Source organism: Saccharomyces cerevisiae, chromosome XII, assembly GCF_000146045.2.
Source record: "Saccharomyces cerevisiae S288C chromosome XII, complete sequence".
NCBI lineage: Eukaryota > Fungi > Ascomycota > Saccharomycetes > Saccharomycetales > Saccharomycetaceae > Saccharomyces > Saccharomyces cerevisiae.
The window spans coordinates 993,035-1,011,539 of record NC_001144.5 but is presented as its reverse complement, the minus strand read 5'-3'; the positions used below and the strand labels follow the sequence as shown (position 1 = coordinate 1,011,539).

The 18,505-nt window shown below is 37.5% G+C and overlaps 6 protein-coding genes across 6 annotated transcripts, besides 1 other annotated feature; 3 read left to right on the top strand and 3 right to left on the bottom strand.

The window, feature by feature from the left end:
- Positions 1-294: 294 nt before the first annotated feature.
- On the top strand, positions 295-4,119 carry ECM30 (Ecm30p; the record flags this gene model as incomplete). The annotated part of the gene is made up of 1 exon (NM_001182324.1): positions 295-4,119. The coding sequence occupies one exon, from the start codon at positions 295-297 to the stop codon at positions 4,117-4,119; it is 3,825 nt and encodes a 1,274-aa protein (NP_013540.1).
- Positions 4,065-4,354: an origin of replication (ARS1232; Autonomously Replicating Sequence).
- Positions 4,355-4,544: 190 nt separating this feature from the next.
- TSR2 (Tsr2p) lies at positions 4,545-5,162 on the bottom strand (the record flags this gene model as incomplete). The annotated part of the gene is made up of 1 exon (NM_001182323.3): positions 4,545-5,162. The coding sequence occupies one exon, from the start codon at positions 5,160-5,162 to the stop codon at positions 4,545-4,547; it is 618 nt and encodes a 205-aa protein (NP_013539.4).
- A 369-nt stretch (positions 5,163-5,531) lies between these two features.
- CNA1 (calcineurin catalytic subunit A) lies at positions 5,532-7,193 on the top strand (the record flags this gene model as incomplete). Its single annotated transcript, NM_001182321.1, has 1 exon — positions 5,532-7,193. The coding sequence occupies one exon, from the start codon at positions 5,532-5,534 to the stop codon at positions 7,191-7,193; it is 1,662 nt and encodes a 553-aa protein (NP_013537.1).
- Positions 7,194-7,411: 218 nt separating this feature from the next.
- IMD3 (IMP dehydrogenase IMD3) lies at positions 7,412-8,983 on the bottom strand (the record flags this gene model as incomplete). Its single annotated transcript, NM_001182320.3, has 1 exon — positions 7,412-8,983. The coding sequence occupies one exon, from the start codon at positions 8,981-8,983 to the stop codon at positions 7,412-7,414; it is 1,572 nt and encodes a 523-aa protein (NP_013536.3).
- An 853-nt stretch (positions 8,984-9,836) lies between these two features.
- On the top strand, positions 9,837-11,198 carry ATG23 (Atg23p; the record flags this gene model as incomplete). The annotated part of the gene is made up of 1 exon (NM_001182319.1): positions 9,837-11,198. The coding sequence occupies one exon, from the start codon at positions 9,837-9,839 to the stop codon at positions 11,196-11,198; it is 1,362 nt and encodes a 453-aa protein (NP_013535.1).
- Positions 11,199-11,410: 212 nt separating this feature from the next.
- SEN1 (DNA/RNA helicase SEN1) lies at positions 11,411-18,106 on the bottom strand (the record flags this gene model as incomplete). The annotated part of the gene is made up of 1 exon (NM_001182318.3): positions 11,411-18,106. The coding sequence occupies one exon, from the start codon at positions 18,104-18,106 to the stop codon at positions 11,411-11,413; it is 6,696 nt and encodes a 2,231-aa protein (NP_013534.3).
- Between the last annotated feature and the right edge of the window lie 399 nt (positions 18,107-18,505).

Genomic DNA, 18,505 nt, shown 5'->3' with positions numbered 1-18,505 from the left:
AGTCTTTTCTCTTGTTCGCACATTTTTTATAGAGGATATAACAAATAATAAAAACTATCGCAGTTGCTTTGGCTTCAGGGGGTTTTTCCTTGCTTTTCCGCCGGTTTACGTGCTTAATTTCGGTGTTTTTTCTTTCGGGTAAACCTATGGAGAAAAAAAAAAAAAAAGACCTCTATTTATTGAGTACACAACATACACGTACAGGTAGATAAGCAAACAAATCAGAGAAAAAGCTAATAGAGAAAGAAATACACACAAATCAAACCATAAAAATTCTCCCTTAGGCTATGCATAATGGGAAATACTGACTCCAAATCCAGTTCGATCCTGCTGAACCACTGCATCGCTCTGGTTCGACCGGAGGACGCAGATGCGTCCTCCCCTTCACGTACGTCGTCGCCCTCGCCCTCCCTTTCAGTTGATGCTGATCCGTTGAGTTTAAACCTGTCAATTTTTAAGCTGGATTCTGGGCCTGACGTTGAAGCGTTGTTCAGCGACAAACCAAATGTCCCGCTAGATACCGTCTTCAACGATTTTTACTTGGACTTCATATCAGTGGACGTGCAGGACTTCAGCATTAACTCTAGTTTTAAAAAAATCCTGCACATTATCTCTAGTTTGAACCCACCCAACTTCAACAACTTGATTGTCTTCCTTTCGCTCTACATTATTCTTTCCGCGAACTCCTTGCCCGCTTCCCGTACGGGACTTCATTCTTCGCGGCTTATCAACGCCATAAAGACCCTTTCCATCCTCATACCTATTTATTTTGACCGGGTCAAGTCTAGCACGCAGGACCATTACGATGTCTTTTGGGCCACGCAACATGAAATTGAGGGTCTTCCCTTGCAAAACATCCCACTGGGAGAAAGACTACTGTTGGCGATCTTGAAACTGGCTTTCCAAGATAATTTCACAACTGCCGTGACCGCCCACCCAAGCGAATTGTGGGAAATCGGCATCTTGACTAATTCCAACAAGTACCGCTCACTACTGAATATGCATCATCAGTGGCATCTTTTTGCCAATAGACTGCTTCTTTTACGTCTTTTGGCAGCTTTATTTTCTTCGGACTTGTACACGAGCGGCGGTAAACAGGACATAAACATGTTTCTTGTCTACTGGTGTACTCAAATGCCTAAGGACAAAAGCATTCAATTCACTTCCTCGCTATTAAATTGCACGATGCGGTTTATACTTAACAATAATAAAGACTTCCAGAGCTTGAAGGCTAATTTTTTCAGCTCCGACGCCACCGCAAGTAATTGGCAGACGCTTTATTTTCAATTTGTGCAGTCTTGTCTGCACGTTTTAAATCTCTCCATGTCATATAAGGCCCAAGACAATGTCATTACCATTTTCCTCACCCAATTACAGCGAGAGTACGATTTAAAATTAATTCTTTCTAGTTTCATTAAAATTTTCAAATACCCCATCGATCTCGCCATAGAACAAGAATCAAACATTTTTAACTTCACAAACAATAAACATATTGATGCCAGCAGAAGGAGAGCCGTGTCGACGAGCTCTCACGATAACAGTTCATCTTCGCATGCTTCGTTGCCTAGTTCATCATCGGCGGCATACCATACGAAACCGCAAACAAAGCCACAATTACCAGAGATTCATCCTTTGTTGATACCTATGACTATTCTCATGACAAACTTGATTGATTGCAATAAGTGTTTCCAAAATTATTTTGCAGACAAGTTTGCAAGTAGATTCATCATTTTTTCCATCTACTATTTAAAGTATTATGATTATTCATCGTTGTCGTCGTCTTCATCAACAACACGCTCGAATTCTTCCACCACGAGCAACGGCACATCTAACGATACGAGCAACGAGCGTTCTATTGTGGAACTGAACGAAAATAGCGTTTCACAGATCTTGTTACCTTTACTCAATCATCTTCTCCTGATTTTGACTTCAAAAAAACTTGTTCTCTTCAAAATGCTACAGACTTTCAACCTTAATTATTATACAAATAATTTGCCAAATTTCTACAAACTCTCCAACATCAACGGCGATATAAATAATTTGACGTTCAGAGATTTTACAGTCATACAATTATCGAATTTGATTTTAGACAACATTAAATTCAATTTACAACCGAATCCGATTTTTTATGAATTGATTTACAATCTGCTGCCAATTAATGACGAAATTTTGACCAGTTCTCACAAAAATGATGATTCACATGACGATTTAATTCTATTATCAGCAAAGAAGAAGTCCGCATCACCAAGTGCAGCCACCTCTAGTCATACATCCTCGTCCAAACTATCCTACAATGCTGCAATGTCCCTACTTTACGTTCTTTCTAAGTCATCAAATAAGGTTTATCTGACAACTTACGCTACGCCTGTCTTCAAGACAAAAGATATACCGTATATGATCTCACCGGGTTTCAAAATGGATTTGTTGGCGTTATTATTAAGGTCAATCACAATATTTTTCACCTTATATTTTGACGATGCGGAGAATCTACTATTTGCAATGGTGAGACATCAGTCCATCACTCACCAAATAAATGACTCTATAAATTCTATATCCAAGGCCTTAGACATGAATCCAAATTTAAATTCGCATATCATGACCTTGAAGCAAATGGGATTCAACCGGAAAGTCCAATGGAAGGATTTCTATCAATTTGAAGAGATAACTGATTTGCCTCAAGTCAATCTTTATTCTTCAGCAAATCAACAACATCAAAATCAGCAACAAGGCCAAAATGACAATCGAGGCCAAAATCAAAATGAGGACCCAGGTCAAGAAAACGAATCTCCAACTCCTTATTTGCTTTTCAATCCTGCGTCATTAGAAAATGAAACACCTGGGACAGTTAAGCATTTTTCAAGTACGAATCATGATAAGAACTACCAAGTCATTGCATTCATTGATTTCAAGTCAGATTCAAATCTGAATTTGCAACATCAATTAGAGTATTGGCCACATAGACCTCAATGGCCTACACCACTAACGTTTACTCACAAATGTAAAAATCCCAAATATGAAAATTTTAATGAAGTTTGGTCCGGTACAGTTTATTTACAAATTCTTTTGCGGGTTATTAAGCAAATTTTGTCGAAGGTTCCTGAAATTCCGAGAATTAAATCGGTGCAATATTTCGAAACTTTATCGAAACTGTCGGCTCTTAGATCTGATATATTGACCACAATTCATCCCCGGTTACCACTGGATGTTCGACGATTGACAACTTTTCAGCCTTTGTCTATGCATACTAATGATAAGCTGTTGATGTGGTTCCACATTGCCACATGGGCAAATATTTTCACGCAGACGTCGTTTAAATACGAGGAAACTTTTTCGCATGAATTGAGGCAATTTGAATCTCTTTTGGATATTAGTATTGACGAATGTGAAGGCAATACCATTTCAAAGCCTACAACAGATCGTTTGGGATACATACGAAGATCAAGAGGTCAATCTTCTGTAAGCTTAGAAAGAACAATAAGCGCTGGCTCAGGTGTAAGTACCCCAACAATGGCATTAAATAGAACAAAAAGTAACGGAAGTGGCAACTTGATGAATTATTTTTTTCAGAACACAGCGCAAAATCACTTTCAGCATTTAAGATCGTCTTCGTCTTCGTCCTCCATTACTTTAGAGAAGACTACTTCTAATAGTTCTTCAATAAGAACTAGACCAAATTCTCATCATGTTGCTCCTGAGACTAATAACAATAATTCCACTAATGGTAATAGCAACAACAGTAGTAACGGCGGATTTTCATTTTTCAAATGGAAATGGGGTGGAAATAACAGCAATGGTGGCAGTGATGACACCAAGGCTAGTCAAAGAGATCCAAATGTCAGCACGTCAATCATTACAGATAATTTGAATAGTTATATGTTTGAAGAAGAAATTAGTCCCGGCGTTGTAAACAACATAATTGAAAATAACATTTGGGTTGGAACCGACATCCGACTATTTAAGATCGCAAACTTCAGAAAAGAATCTTTTTCATTTCTGGAAATGACATCTTCTTTTTTCAAGAAATTTAAATTCATTAATAGCGATAATGACAATTATAATAATAACGAATTTGATGATAATACACAGTTAAGATATACCTCTAGAGGGTTGTATAGATAGACACAAATTTTGACAATCACAAAGAAGAAAAAAGAAACTATTTACATATTTAAACATCTACCTCATGATTATTTATGTACGAAAATTTATAATTTAGTATAATTTAGTATTTTTTGCTTCTTATACTTAGCTTTAACTTAGCTGAACGATTAGACCTTAGCAAACACAAAATATAAAAATATGAAACATAAAAAATACACATGTTGAAGAAAAGTAAAAATCTTCACGTAGCGATGCATTGCCCACCTTTTAAATCTATATTGAAGATCTCCTCTAGAAGTCCAATGTTTAATACGTAACTTTCTTGATATATATTACATATTTTGGATAACTCCACCGAGATTTATCTAATTTTGTTGCTATTTCTTACTGGAAGTGCAAAAAAGCAGCGCACTATCAATTATAATATACAGATTTTGAAGATACTAGTGCTTTCTTCTTCCTTTTGGTTGAACCAATTCAAAACCGTCTTCGTCAACAATTGGTTCAGGTTTAGACGATACTAAGTCAGGTACAACCTCGTCCATCTCTTCATCTTCATCTTCGTCATCATAGTCCTCTACATCTTCATCGTCTTCATCATCATCACCCTCAATATGCACAACTCTTTTTGATTTTTTAGTTCTCTGCTTTTCTTGCCATTCCAAATACAATTTTTCTACCTTATTATAATTTAAATTGAAACAGTCGTTATATATGTTGATGACCTCCACGGCAATCGGTAAAGCCGAGTCGTCTTCAACATTAGTTTCAAATTCATCTATCATTGCATAAAGTAACGTTTCTTCGATTAAAGCGGCGTCAACAACTTTTTCATTTTTGAAAAGGTCTACTACAATCCCTGTAATCCAGTCTCTCTTCTCAGCTGAGTCTGGACCACCCCAACTGTTTTCTACGGCAACATCCAACGCATCCCACTTATAAATAACCATGGAAACACCGAGCTCAAAACGTGCCTGTTGCTTTTCGTCAGAGAACATTAGATTGGTTTTACCTTGCTCAGCCTGAACAAATGCTGTCTCATCAATATATTGTGTGCTCATTGTTCCGTAAGGATTATCACTATAAAAATTTTTCGCAGATTTCTTTGGACTCCACCTTTCTTCCTGTTGCAATAAATACAAACTGTTTGAATCATTTTGATATTCATCTATATCTATTTCAAAATTTTTCATGTCATCGCCTCTTGAAACATGAATTTTCCAATTCTGAAAAAGAACGTACTACTGGGAAACAAAAGGGAAAAATGTATAAATCCTTTAATGTTTTTGAATCAAGAGGCATTATTATAAAAGAACGAAGCAAAGCCTTTAATATTTGCTTTATTAAAGGTATTATTCAAAGAAAAGTTTTTTTAGATTCTTTTTTTTTTGACGTATTAGCTCAGCTGCCATAAAACACTCTCAACGCCAATGTCGAAAGACTTGAATTCTTCACGCATCAAAATCATTAAACCTAATGACTCTTACATAAAGGTTGACCGGAAAAAAGATTTAACAAAATACGAATTAGAAAACGGTAAAGTAATTTCTACTAAGGACCGACCTATCGCTTCTGTACCTGCCATAACAGGAAAGATACCAAGTGATGAGGAAGTATTCGACTCCAAGACGGGATTACCTAATCATTCCTTTTTAAGAGAGCATTTCTTTCATGAGGGTCGACTTTCTAAGGAACAGGCCATAAAAATCTTAAATATGTCAACTGTAGCATTGAGTAAAGAACCCAATCTACTAAAACTCAAAGCGCCAATTACTATATGTGGTGATATTCACGGGCAGTATTATGATTTATTGAAACTGTTTGAAGTTGGCGGTGACCCCGCCGAAATCGACTATTTATTCTTGGGGGATTATGTTGATAGAGGTGCATTCTCTTTTGAGTGTCTGATTTATTTGTACTCCTTGAAGTTGAATAATTTAGGGAGATTTTGGATGCTAAGAGGTAACCATGAGTGTAAGCACTTGACCTCTTATTTTACTTTTAAGAATGAGATGTTGCACAAATACGATATGGAAGTTTACGATGCTTGCTGCAGATCATTCAATGTCTTACCATTAGCAGCTTTAATGAACGGACAATATTTTTGTGTGCATGGTGGTATCTCTCCAGAGTTAAAATCAGTAGAGGATGTTAATAAAATTAATAGATTTCGAGAAATCCCATCTCGTGGTCTCATGTGTGACCTACTATGGGCCGATCCTGTCGAAAATTATGATGATGCAAGAGATGGTAGCGAATTTGATCAGAGCGAGGATGAATTCGTACCTAACAGTTTGAGGGGTTGCTCTTTCGCCTTCACTTTTAAAGCATCATGCAAGTTTTTGAAGGCAAATGGTTTGTTATCTATTATTAGAGCACACGAAGCACAGGATGCTGGGTACAGAATGTATAAAAACAATAAAGTAACAGGCTTCCCGAGCTTAATAACCATGTTCAGTGCGCCAAACTACCTGGACACATATCATAATAAAGCTGCTGTGTTAAAATATGAAGAAAACGTCATGAACATCAGGCAGTTTCACATGTCTCCGCACCCTTACTGGTTGCCTGATTTTATGGATGTTTTCACCTGGTCACTACCTTTTGTTGGCGAAAAAGTTACTAGCATGTTAGTGTCTATATTAAACATATGTAGTGAGCAGGAACTTGACCCAGAATCGGAACCCAAAGCTGCGGAGGAGACTGTAAAGGCAAGAGCAAACGCAACTAAGGAGACCGGCACCCCATCTGATGAAAAGGCGTCATCAGCGATATTAGAAGATGAAACCCGAAGAAAGGCTTTGAGAAATAAGATATTAGCTATTGCTAAAGTTTCAAGAATGTTTTCGGTGCTAAGAGAAGAGAGCGAAAAAGTGGAATATTTGAAAACTATGAATGCCGGTGTCTTACCTCGTGGTGCTCTAGCTCGTGGGACTGAAGGTTTGAATGAAACGCTAAGCACTTTTGAAAAGGCTAGAAAGGAAGACCTTATTAATGAAAAATTACCACCATCTTTATCGGAGGTTGAACAAGAGAAGATTAAATACTACGAAAAAATATTAAAGGGAGCGGAGAAAAAGCCACAACTGTGATAAATCTCATTTTATTCTTTTTTATTCCTATGAGATGCAACATCGAATTCTTGTGCTACTGTCACGATCCGCAAGAGATAATATGAACTAACAAAATACGAAGAAAATATAGATCATTTCCAGTCTATTTCTTGATTTCCATACTTAACTGCGAGCAGAATAAATATAAACACATATTTTTTAGTTTTATTTTATTATTAATGAACCCTAGTTACCAATTAGTTATGTAAACGCTTTTCGTAAGAATGTAAGTTATGAACACCACCTTCTAGTTGAGCAGAAGCGGTTCTAAATTCAAATCTAACTTTACCGCTTTGGACATTTTCCTTTAATAAAGTTAGGGACTTGTAACCAATGTCTTGACAAGAATGTTGTAAACCGTTGTACAAATATGGAATAAATTTCTTGATAGAACCTTTGTCAACGACAGCACCGGAGACACCTTGTGCGACCAAAACACTGTCTGATTCGGAAAAGTAACGGGAGGTAGATGCATTACCTTTAGTACCAGTCTTTTGCATGGCGTCAATGGAACCCATACCACGATATGCCTTCAATCTTTTACCATCTTGATAGAAATATTCACCAGGAGATTCAGTAGTACCAGCTAACATACCACCCATCATAACAGTAGAAGAACCAAGAGCCAAAGCTTTGGTAATATGACCAATGTTTTGAACACCACCATCAGCCATACATGGAATACCGAATTGGTTAGCAAATTCACACACGTTGTAGACGGCTGTACCTTGTGGTCTACCACAGGCCATAACTTCTTGAGTGATACAAATAGAGCCTGAACCCATACCAATTCTTAAACCATCGGCACCGGCAGCAATCAAGTTAGCAGCTTGTTCTCTGGTGGCAACGTTACCAGCAATGATTTCCAAATCTGGGAAAGTTTCTTTAATCCATTTGATCATGTTCAATTGGAAAATAGAGTTACCTTGAGAGGAATCTAAGATAACAACATCCAAACCTGCTTCGACTAATAGTCTTAACCTTTCCTTATCAGCATCGATAGTACCGATAGCAGCACCACATAACAGTTGCTTGGTGGTGGCAGATTTAGAAGCCAATGGATAGTTCTGATTTTTCATTAAATCAGTTCTGGAAAGCATAGAAACTAAGTTACCATTGTCGTCAACAATCAATAGCTTACCCTTTTTAATCTTCTTTAAAATTTCATTACCTTCAGACAATGTAATACCTTGTGCACCGGTGACAGGGTTTTTGGTCATAACATCTTGAACAAGCAAAGAGTTGTCTTCAACGAACTGAATATCACGAGAAGTGACGATACCCATCAATTTTCCGTTTCTTTTACCATCTTCTGTAACGGGGAAACCGGAAAATCCAAATCTTTCCTTCATACTCTTAGCTTCACCCACAGTAGTAGTTGGGGAAATCACTATAGGGTTGTTAATAAACCCATTTTCATAGTTCTTGACTCTTCTGACCATGTCAGCTTGGTCCTCTGGGGTACAGTTGTGGTGAATAAAACCGATACCACCCAACAAAGCCATGAAGATGGCCATTTCTGATTCTGTCACGGTGTCCATTGGAGAGGAAACGAATGGGGTGTTCAAAGTGATATTCCTTGTCAACTTAGTTTGTAGGCTAACTTCAGAAGATGGGAAATCAACCAGACCTGGCAAAACCAAAAAGTCGTTATAAGTCAACCCACCTCTGGTCTTGGAGTCCATCAACTCCTGGACAGACAAACCATCTAGTCTTGGTAAGCTCTTGGCGAATTCCAAGGCAGTCTTGTAGTCTCTAACGGCGGCCATTGCTTTTACTACTTTCGGAGTTATTAATTGCACTGATAATATTTACTGCTGTTAACCTGTCGATGACTTCTTTTCCTTAGAATAAAAGTGAGACAGATGAGATGACGTGCTTTTCTGCGAGTTTAGAAAGTCTTTCTAAGTTAAGTTATATAGAAGCAAGAAAGAAAAGAAATAGAGTAAAAAAGAGAAAGTTCCCAGTACACTAGGTGAAAATGCACAAGCCCACGAAACTGGAGTAAACCTCCAAGGGTCCCAACACTCAAAAATCTTGTTGGATCTCGGAAGGGCAAATTATTCAACTATTTATACCTTTCTATTTCTTCTTTTTTTTTTTTTTTTTTTCAGTGAAAAATTTTTCATTTTTCGGAAAAAGAAACGTGTGCGGCTTTGAAGGCTAATATTTATGTAATTAACCAGAGTTAGAAATGAACACAATAGTGGTTAAAGAAGCCACTGGGTCACTGGAAAAAAGTACATCTTGTTAGCCATCAAGTAACAGGTTTATGTATTGGGAATTATGGTTTTTCAAGTTCCCTTGTCTCTTTTTTCCCGATATCCTAGCCCTAGGACAACTTGTAGGGTATCAGCGCATATGTTCAAAAAATTTAAGGGCGTAAGCTCTGGCGTTTAGGTGCGCAATTAACAAAAGGTATAGATAGTCTTTTTATAGTGTAAATCATATACAAATAATAGAACACAGAGAACGTCTGTATATATCTATTGGAGAACCGGCTAAGGAATGGAAAAGTGAAGGATAGAGTACGTTTTAGTTCAAGTGATTATTTTCGTTTTCTTGTTCCACATTTTAACCTCGTTGTTCTATAAGGTAACAAAATAAAGTGAAGAAGTAAATATGGAACTGAATCAGGTTTTAGAAAAAAAGGAGCAGATTCTGCAATACTTAGGCACTCTGGTCGGGCTTCACGAAAAAGCGTTGTCTGATGTAAATTCGGCTTCCCAGGTGACAAGCATCCGGAAGGATATCACTATTTGCTTAAACGATCTATGCAGAATTAATGATCTCTTAGTATCCCATGATGGTCTATTGAAAAGAGAAATTGGGTCCTTACTTCGAGACAAACAAGAGCTACTAGAACTGAACGAAAGAGAGCAGCTTCTTTGGAAAGAGCGGAAGTCGTGGCATATTAAGCAAGAAACCGATGCTGCGCCGGCGGACTATGTTATCGATAAGGACGCCATAATTACCATTTCATCGCACCACCGGACATCACTAAACAAATATATCGAGTCAGTGGGGGCAGAAAATACAATACTATCCAATACGGATGATTCGGATGCAATGATCGAGGAAGTACAGAACGCTGAATCTTCTGCGGATCAAATGATACGTAATTACAAACTGTTACAATTATCTCATAAGCAAGCTAAATCAGAAATAATAAGGCTGGAAACTTTATTAAGAGACTTCAAAAAGGACAATAAATTCATTGAAGAGGAGTTAAAAAGGCAATCTGGACGGATACGTTCCGAAATGGGTAATATTGATTTTCATTTGTCCAAGATAGAGGAATCTAAGCATCAATTAATGAAAAGAATAGGATTCGAGTCGCCCCTGACACAGGAAAAATCACTATCAGAAAAGATATTCAATTTAAGGCTGTCCAGCGCGGATGAAGATTACAATGAGAGACAAACTATCAACATGAAAAATTTTGTTCATATGAAGGATCTCATAGAACTGAAAATTGAAGATCTACAAGAGCAACTAATGAGAAATAAAAATGAGTCTTCTACAGTACTAACGCAACGTGAATTATGGCTAGATTGTCAAAAAAAAGTAGGAGATTTGGAAAGCAAATTAATAACCAAACTTCGGAGCAGCAGCAACTCCAAAATACCTCCAAATGAAATGTCAGAAATGATCAATTCTACAATACAGTACCTAAATAACCTTCTTGACTCTTCTGATGAAAAGCTCACGACAACTTTAATATCAAACGAAAGGGACGTACTTTCGAAAGCTTGTGAAGAACTCCATAGCGAAAGTACCACTGCACAAGATGGGTCAAGCGCACTACCTTCTAAACCAATTGATATACACAAAAGCCATAAAGGGTCGAACGCGAGTTCAAATTTAAAACAGCCCTCGACTCCCTCATTCTTGGTTGCTAGCAAATCGCCACCAAAGATTGGCATTTCTGAAAGTGTAGTAAACGCTAATAAAAATGATGCCATATCAAAAAAAGTTGAATGAAATGCAAATAGCTAGAGTAGCCATGAGGATAATGTAAATTTAAACATTGTATGCCCACGTAATAGTCAAACTCTTTCACGTCAAATTGAAAAAAAATGTTCTTTTTGCTGAAATAATGAAAAATAATGAAAAATAATGTTGCTATTAAATTCAATATAAATGTATACACCAATATATATGCAGGTATAATTCCTAACACTTTTACTTCAAGATCATGATCTAGGCTTTCTTTTTTTTGGGATAAATGGGCTAGATGAAGCATTCCGTCTCGAACTGTTGCGTGTGCCTGTGGGCCCACTACCAGGTCCTTTGAATGCTGAAGATTGTGGTTGCGGATGGGGGTTTAAATCATATGGATCTTCTGCCTCAGCAGGATAGCTGTCTTGCGGATGGGCGGGCAGAGTTTCATGCAGTTCGCCTGTACCCACAGGAGCCGTTGAGTATTGATTCGCATTACCCACATGTTGAGAGAGGGTCCTATTTGCTCCATTCTGTCCATTTTGATTGGGTTCACCGTAATCGGAAGCAGTCAGGATCCTCGAAGAACCACCGGATAAAACACTATTTGAACTTCTGTGTTTTGTAATAGCAGCAGGTACCTGCGTCTGCTTTGCTTGCGAAACTTGTGGATCGTCGTATATACTAGCGCTGAAATTTTGGTTATGAGAAGCCACCCTGTTGTTACGACCATTTGCTTCACTTTTCATTAATGAAGAATCGGAGATTGACGGCGTATAATCATCTTCGTCATCATCATCCTCATTATTACTGATTTCAGGCGGAGAAATTGTTCTCGTCTCCTTCAAACCTAACTGCTTTTCCTTCAATACAGAGGATAAACTTCTGGTCACTTTAATTTCAGGTTCGTCATTTCTTGGTATGAAACTAACATCATCCGAAAAACAAACGTGTTTGTTATTTTTCTTTTTACCAACAACTGCTGCTGCCTTTTTGTTGCTGTCCACATCAGGAAAAGTTTTAGGAACTACGGCACTCGGTACACTCATTCCACCAAAAATGGATGACTTTTTCTTTGTACCAGATGAGGTGCTGGGCGATTCTGCCTTCTTGTTATTCTTTTTCTTATCATCTGCCTTGGACTTTTTCTTTTCCTTCTTCTTCTCTTTCTTCTTTTTCTTTACAGCTTTATCTGCCTCTTCACCTTCATCGACAACTCTTCTCTTCTTTGTGTCCTTATTGGATTTTACCTCATCGGGGCCTTGCGTAATATATTCCATGGGTAGCTTATAATCATCTTCTTGCTCTGATGGTACGGGTACATTGAACTTTCTTAAAATACTTTGAGCTCTATTATTTCTGGGATCCAGGAAACCCGAGCAAGCATATGCAAGACAACTTCTATCTTTTGCATCTTCAATCAAATCTCTCCATAACTTGCTTTTAGCCAGAGACCTTTGATGTCCCAAAACCCAAATACTTGTCTTGGCTCTAGTCAGAGCCACATTCATACGACGAAAGTCCTTTAAAAAACCGACACTAGATTTCGTATCATCGGCACGGACACACGATATCAAGATGATTTCTTTTTCTTGACCTTGGAAACCGTCGATTGTATTGAAATCGATTGATTTGTTGATCATGCCTCCAAAATAGCGGGCAAACTCTTTACGCATTTTTTGCATTTGCTCTCTATAAGGTGAAATTATACCGATTTTTCCCGTGAAATCAATTTTATTATCGAATTTTCTGAAAAGGTAGTCAACTAACTCAATGGCAACACGTATTTCCTCCATATTTGTATAAGACATAGTCTTCGCATTTTGTTCTTGCCTACCACTAATGATGTCAAAAAATTTGTAGGGAGCTAATGGCTCAAGCTGGTGCCAGGGTCTTTTGTTCAAGATATCCATACCAGGGCCGTCTTTTAGTCGTCCCTGATAAAATTCAGAAGAGGGGAATTTACTGATGGAAGGATGCATACGGTATTGAACATCCAGCAAGTATGGGGAGCTATTTTTCTCCATTCTAACGAACAGTGACTGATTGTATTTAAAATTGCTTGCTGCACCTGAAAGAACAGTTGGTGGTAGTTGGTTAGGATCACCAACCATAATACAACGCTTCCCTCCATACCTGAGAGGAATAATTGAAGAAAGTTCGGTACATTGACATGCTTCATCTATAATGACCGTATCAAATTTAATACCCATTGTTGCGAGTACATCATGGGCTGAACCAGATAAAGTCGAACATATGATGTCACTAACCGCCAAGATATGGGCCTGTGCATTCCTTCTATCCAAATCCCTATTCCTATAATTTACGGAATTCTTCTCACGCATTTCGTCCCTATCACGGCCAAGTTCATTGATTATTTTACTTAGCTCCCTAATCTTAAGTTGTAATTTACTGATATCTTCGGTTGACATTGGACTTTCTGGATTACCACTCTCAGAGTCTAATTTTCCTCTCAATTCTCTTCTTTTAGTCACAGCATTATTAAATTTACGTTCTAGTTCCGGATCTGTTCTGATTTCGTAATTCCTTTCACCTATCCTTTTATCCACAAGTTCTTCTAAAGTAAGGTCCTTAATTGCAACGTTTACAACGTCTGACCTACCTACACGGACCAATTGAGGTTTAAATTGATGCCCCTGCTTGTCATACACTCCACTCTTCAGTCTGAGGCAGATTTCGTCCACAGCGGCATTACTGGGGGCACAGATTAGAATTTTTTGCTTTTTTAACAGTTGTTCAGTATTCGATGAGTTCTTTTCTAGTGGCACTTTGATGACATTTGAAGATGAGGCATTCTTTGTAGACAAAAAGTAACCAATAATACCCAGTATAGTCTTTGTTTTACCCGTACCAGGTGGACCCTGAATTAAAGAAAAACCTTCTTTAGATACCGAATTAACGATGGCCTCAGCCTGCGACGTATTGAGCTTATAGCTTTTCTTAACTGTTTCAATTTCTGCCGCATCCACATTTACGGGAGGCGATGGTTTAGCCTGTAGAATTTGGCCAACTAAGTCATAGTATTCCAGCCCTTCCAGTGTTGAATACTCTCTTTCAATAGTCGTCATTTGCATAACCTTCACACAATATATCTCTGATCTTAGTGTCAAAAATTTACTGAAAGAATGATTTCTATGAATTCGTAATGTGACATCAACATTACCACCTTTGGTATTTTTCAATGTTCTCACCTTTGCTAAACATGTATGTTGTGCTTTCTTGAAATCATCACTGGACAACCTTTTGTCTGGTCGAAAATCGGGTAAATAAGCCATTACAATTAAGTCAGATTCAGAAATACCACAATCCTGTATGACTTGTTTAGCGACAGAGGCATACACATCATAGAAATCTGACACAGCAGTTCGATTTCCTACAATAATACTGAAAGGTTTATAGTCCTCTCTATCACGTGAAGAACATAGACCTTGCCAAGATTCTAGAAGTAGTAAAGGCTTCATGACTTTTTGGTAGTCAGCAGGAGAGTTGAAGAAATCCTTTACGTCAGAATAATTACCAATAGGCTCATCATCAGGATATTCACTATTTCTGGTGTAATCCCATTGCAATATGATTTCATATAGAGGGTTCATATCAACATTTAATCTCTTTCTCATATGTTCTAACTCCTGTTTAGCCAATTCAGCCGCAGTTTGTCTCTTGACAACCTTACCATTAATATCGACAGTTTGTATTCCTTTGCCTTTTGCCTTAGCAATAGCAAAAAGCTCCCGAGCGCTTTCTATATCGTTGTCACTCTCCTCACTACTGCTATCGTCGTTTTTGTTAGACAAACCCCTACTCTTTGTATGGAAAGCTGGCGCACTAGGTGGATGAACAACTCTGTTGTTTAATAATTGCATCCTAGCTAATTCCATTTTGGATAAAGGCTTAACAGGTTTTGTACGATGCAGTTTAGCATTAGCTGATGATTGGAACGTACCAAAAGATGTTATTTTAGGCTGAGCTACTCTTGGTCTCCCAGTTATTGAAGAAGATAAAGCTTTTCTTTGTAAATAGTCTGCCCTGGATTCAGCAGAAGAACTAGCAATGGTTGAAGACAGAGAGGGCGAGAGGGATGGTGACGCCGGCACAGAATCCGTTAAGTCGATCACCTTCCCAAGTCTTGATAATTCCTTTTCTTTTCTGTAGTTTTCAGCTTCTGTAGCGACCTCTTCCGTGAGTGCTTTATTGAATATTTTAGCCTTTTGTAGAATCTCACTCGCCTGTTGCTCCGTCAACTTATTTGAAAATCTCTTTGCCTTCGAGGCGTACTTGGCCATCATTTCTACCAAGGAATCATCCACTTTCACATGCTTTTCATGTGCTAAATCAGACGTGCTTATAATTAATCTAACACAAGATTCCAAAAGTACTTCGTCGCTCAATCTCAGCCAATACAACATATTCTTAAAGGTTTCTAAAACGTTGAGAAGTAAATTTTTCGTTTGGTCATGAAGAATATCTGAAAATTCTCTAAAGGAGTCCACCAAAGAGCGACTTAGATCTAAAGTATCTTTGGTGAAATTTTCCAGTTCAGAATAGTCATATTTAGAAGCCCATTTCAAAGTAAACTTATAAATCGTATCCAAGAATAACCAACATGATTCCCAGAATTTTAAAAATTCCTTTTCGGTATTTTGGCTCTTCAAAGTTTGGAAATTAGCAAACACACCAGAAATCGGGTCTACAAATGCACTCACTACGTCCATCAAAACACGAACAGCACGGGGGCAAGGCTCATAGAATTCACAATTGATTAATCTTTGTAGCATCACGTTTATATTCTTCAAGTTAACGGTCAAATTACTATTCAGAATCGCTAAGATACCTTCCAGTCTACCCTCAACGTCAAATGTATTGTATAAAATATTAGTAGCTGCTTGATACAAGTGTTTATCAGAGGAGAATATGCAGGACCAAAAACCCTGCGATGCATCTTCATCCGCAAGGATTTTAGACAGTTGACCGGGCAAAATATCCGCAAATTTTTCCATTAATCTCGTTGATAGCAGCAAAAACTTCTGATTCAATGCGTTGTGTGCCTCAGCTACGGCAGTATTTGACGGTACTATCAAAAGACCATTAATATTTTTTAAAGATACTAGCAGCTGTTTGGCCAGCAATGGACCGTCATGAAAAGATCTCAGGTCAATTTTATTTGTAACATTTTCCAAGACGTTGGTTGAAATTGGAATTTCGCTAATTGGTTTACCTGAATAAAGCTTAAACGTTCGATGACATAATAACAGTATATCAAAATCGATACATTCTGCCAATACCATCATCGTGGATGTGGCCACCGATGCAGAAGCAGCACCTAGCCCAGGATAAAAGTCGTTAGGATTCGAAGCTGATCTAATTATTATGTCTTGGATCAAAGGATTGTTGAGCAAAGCTCTAGAATCTGTTTTAGTCAACAGTACTGTTTCAAATTCATCATTCTTATAAAGCATTGCCCTTTCATTTTCCTTAATAGTCAACACAGCCCTCAACAAGGCAGTTGCTGAATTCATTAAACAAGCTTTGGGAATGGATTTTAGGGATGGATAATTGGCTATTATACGCAGGAACGCCATTGAGACCTTTCTAACCATTTGAATTCTTTTGGATGGTGACAGTGCATGATAAAATGGTAAGGTCCAAGAAAGTAAATCGGTTACAGAACCGGTAAGTTGAAAGTAAACTTCTGTTTGATGCTCAACAATTGGATTGTCTTGAATTTTGATTAGTTTGATTGGGAATGAATCTCTATTGAAAATTATATCCAAAATGCTATGGAATGTGAAGGGTTCAATTTTGGACCAAAACTCGGAGCCAAATTTATTCAAGAACATTGTTAATCCTCTTAACAAAAAGTCTAGTGGCTTATCATGATATGATTTGCTTAAGTGATTGTACCACATTTTAAAAATTGGCTCTAACGGAAATTTGAATGTTTTTTTTAAAGATTCCACATTTTTTGGGACCTGAAAGTACTCTATGAAGACGTCTTTATCAAATAAATTGAAAACCGGTAGTAATCTCGACCAGAATTGAGATACCACAATCTCTGTCCAGTTTGCCGGATTCTGTAAGAATAAAATATGGATATAAACTTCCTCAATAATATCCGGTGTCAGGTTAGAAAGATTTATATGGAAATTTCTTGAGTATAAATCCTTTAGAAAAGCTCGTGACCACTCATTTTCCTCTTTTGAACCTTCACACCAGCAAAATATGACACCTGATATAAAGGTTTTTATGCTTAATGGATTCGTAACGTCCAACAAACGATGCTTTGTGTCGTAGAAAAATTTGAAGATTGCTTCGAAAGTAGCCTTAAGTTGCTTGTTAAGCCTCAACATATGCGGATTACAGAGACACTCGTACATTGCAGTTTCAATTTCATTTGTAATGTTAATTCCCGTATTATCGTTAACGGAAATATTTCTAAGAATAGGAAAAACAGCCTCCACCCTCCATTGGCATACGATGTCATTAAACTTGGCTACATGTTCATGCGGCACATGTCTTTGAATGGCAAAATGTTGTAACATTTTGCACTTCCCTCTCGCAAAATTTAGAATGCATTTATCACAAACAGAGAGAATTGGATTAAAATGATTCTTCAGCCATGTGGCCGTAGCTTCTTCATTGAATGAGAAAATGGTTAGGGAAAAAATTGATATTGGTTCAAGTATGGGGTCGCAAAATAAATGCGTACCCTTGGGAACTTCTGCTAGAACTTGTAATAACTCCCCTAATAATTTTGCCTCTTGAATATTTGGATTTGTGCCTTGATAAACTTGTTCAATCTGAGGAATGTAAGACTTTGCCTTGGTATAGACGGTAGCTAGCTGAACATCGCTATTGGGGGCAATATCCTTATCCTTATTATTATTATTAATGTTGTTGCTATTATTATTATCAGGATTGTTGGAATTCATTTATAATAAACAGATGCGCTTTTTTATATATATAGAGATAGATGCCATACAGAGATGAAGTAGAAAATAAATGACAAAGTAGAGCTTTTTTGTAGGTGTAGATGATAAGATTAAAGTGCGGGAAGCCTTTAAAGTGATCGATTATTCGTTCCTATGAAGCTTCGTAAACTTTTCTAGTAGGTTAATATGCAGGAGAAATGACCTACACTAGAGAAGAATGAGAAAATGAAAGCTCTATAACTTTGAAACAAAAGGAATAAAGTTGCAAACGTGCACCTACAAAATAAACCTAACCAATGACCTTTTGTTAGAATTCCTGATCTCATCAACTTCTAACTTGTGGTTAATTTTTCAAGATCCTAAAATATGCGAAGAAAAATATAAATAAAAATTCATTCA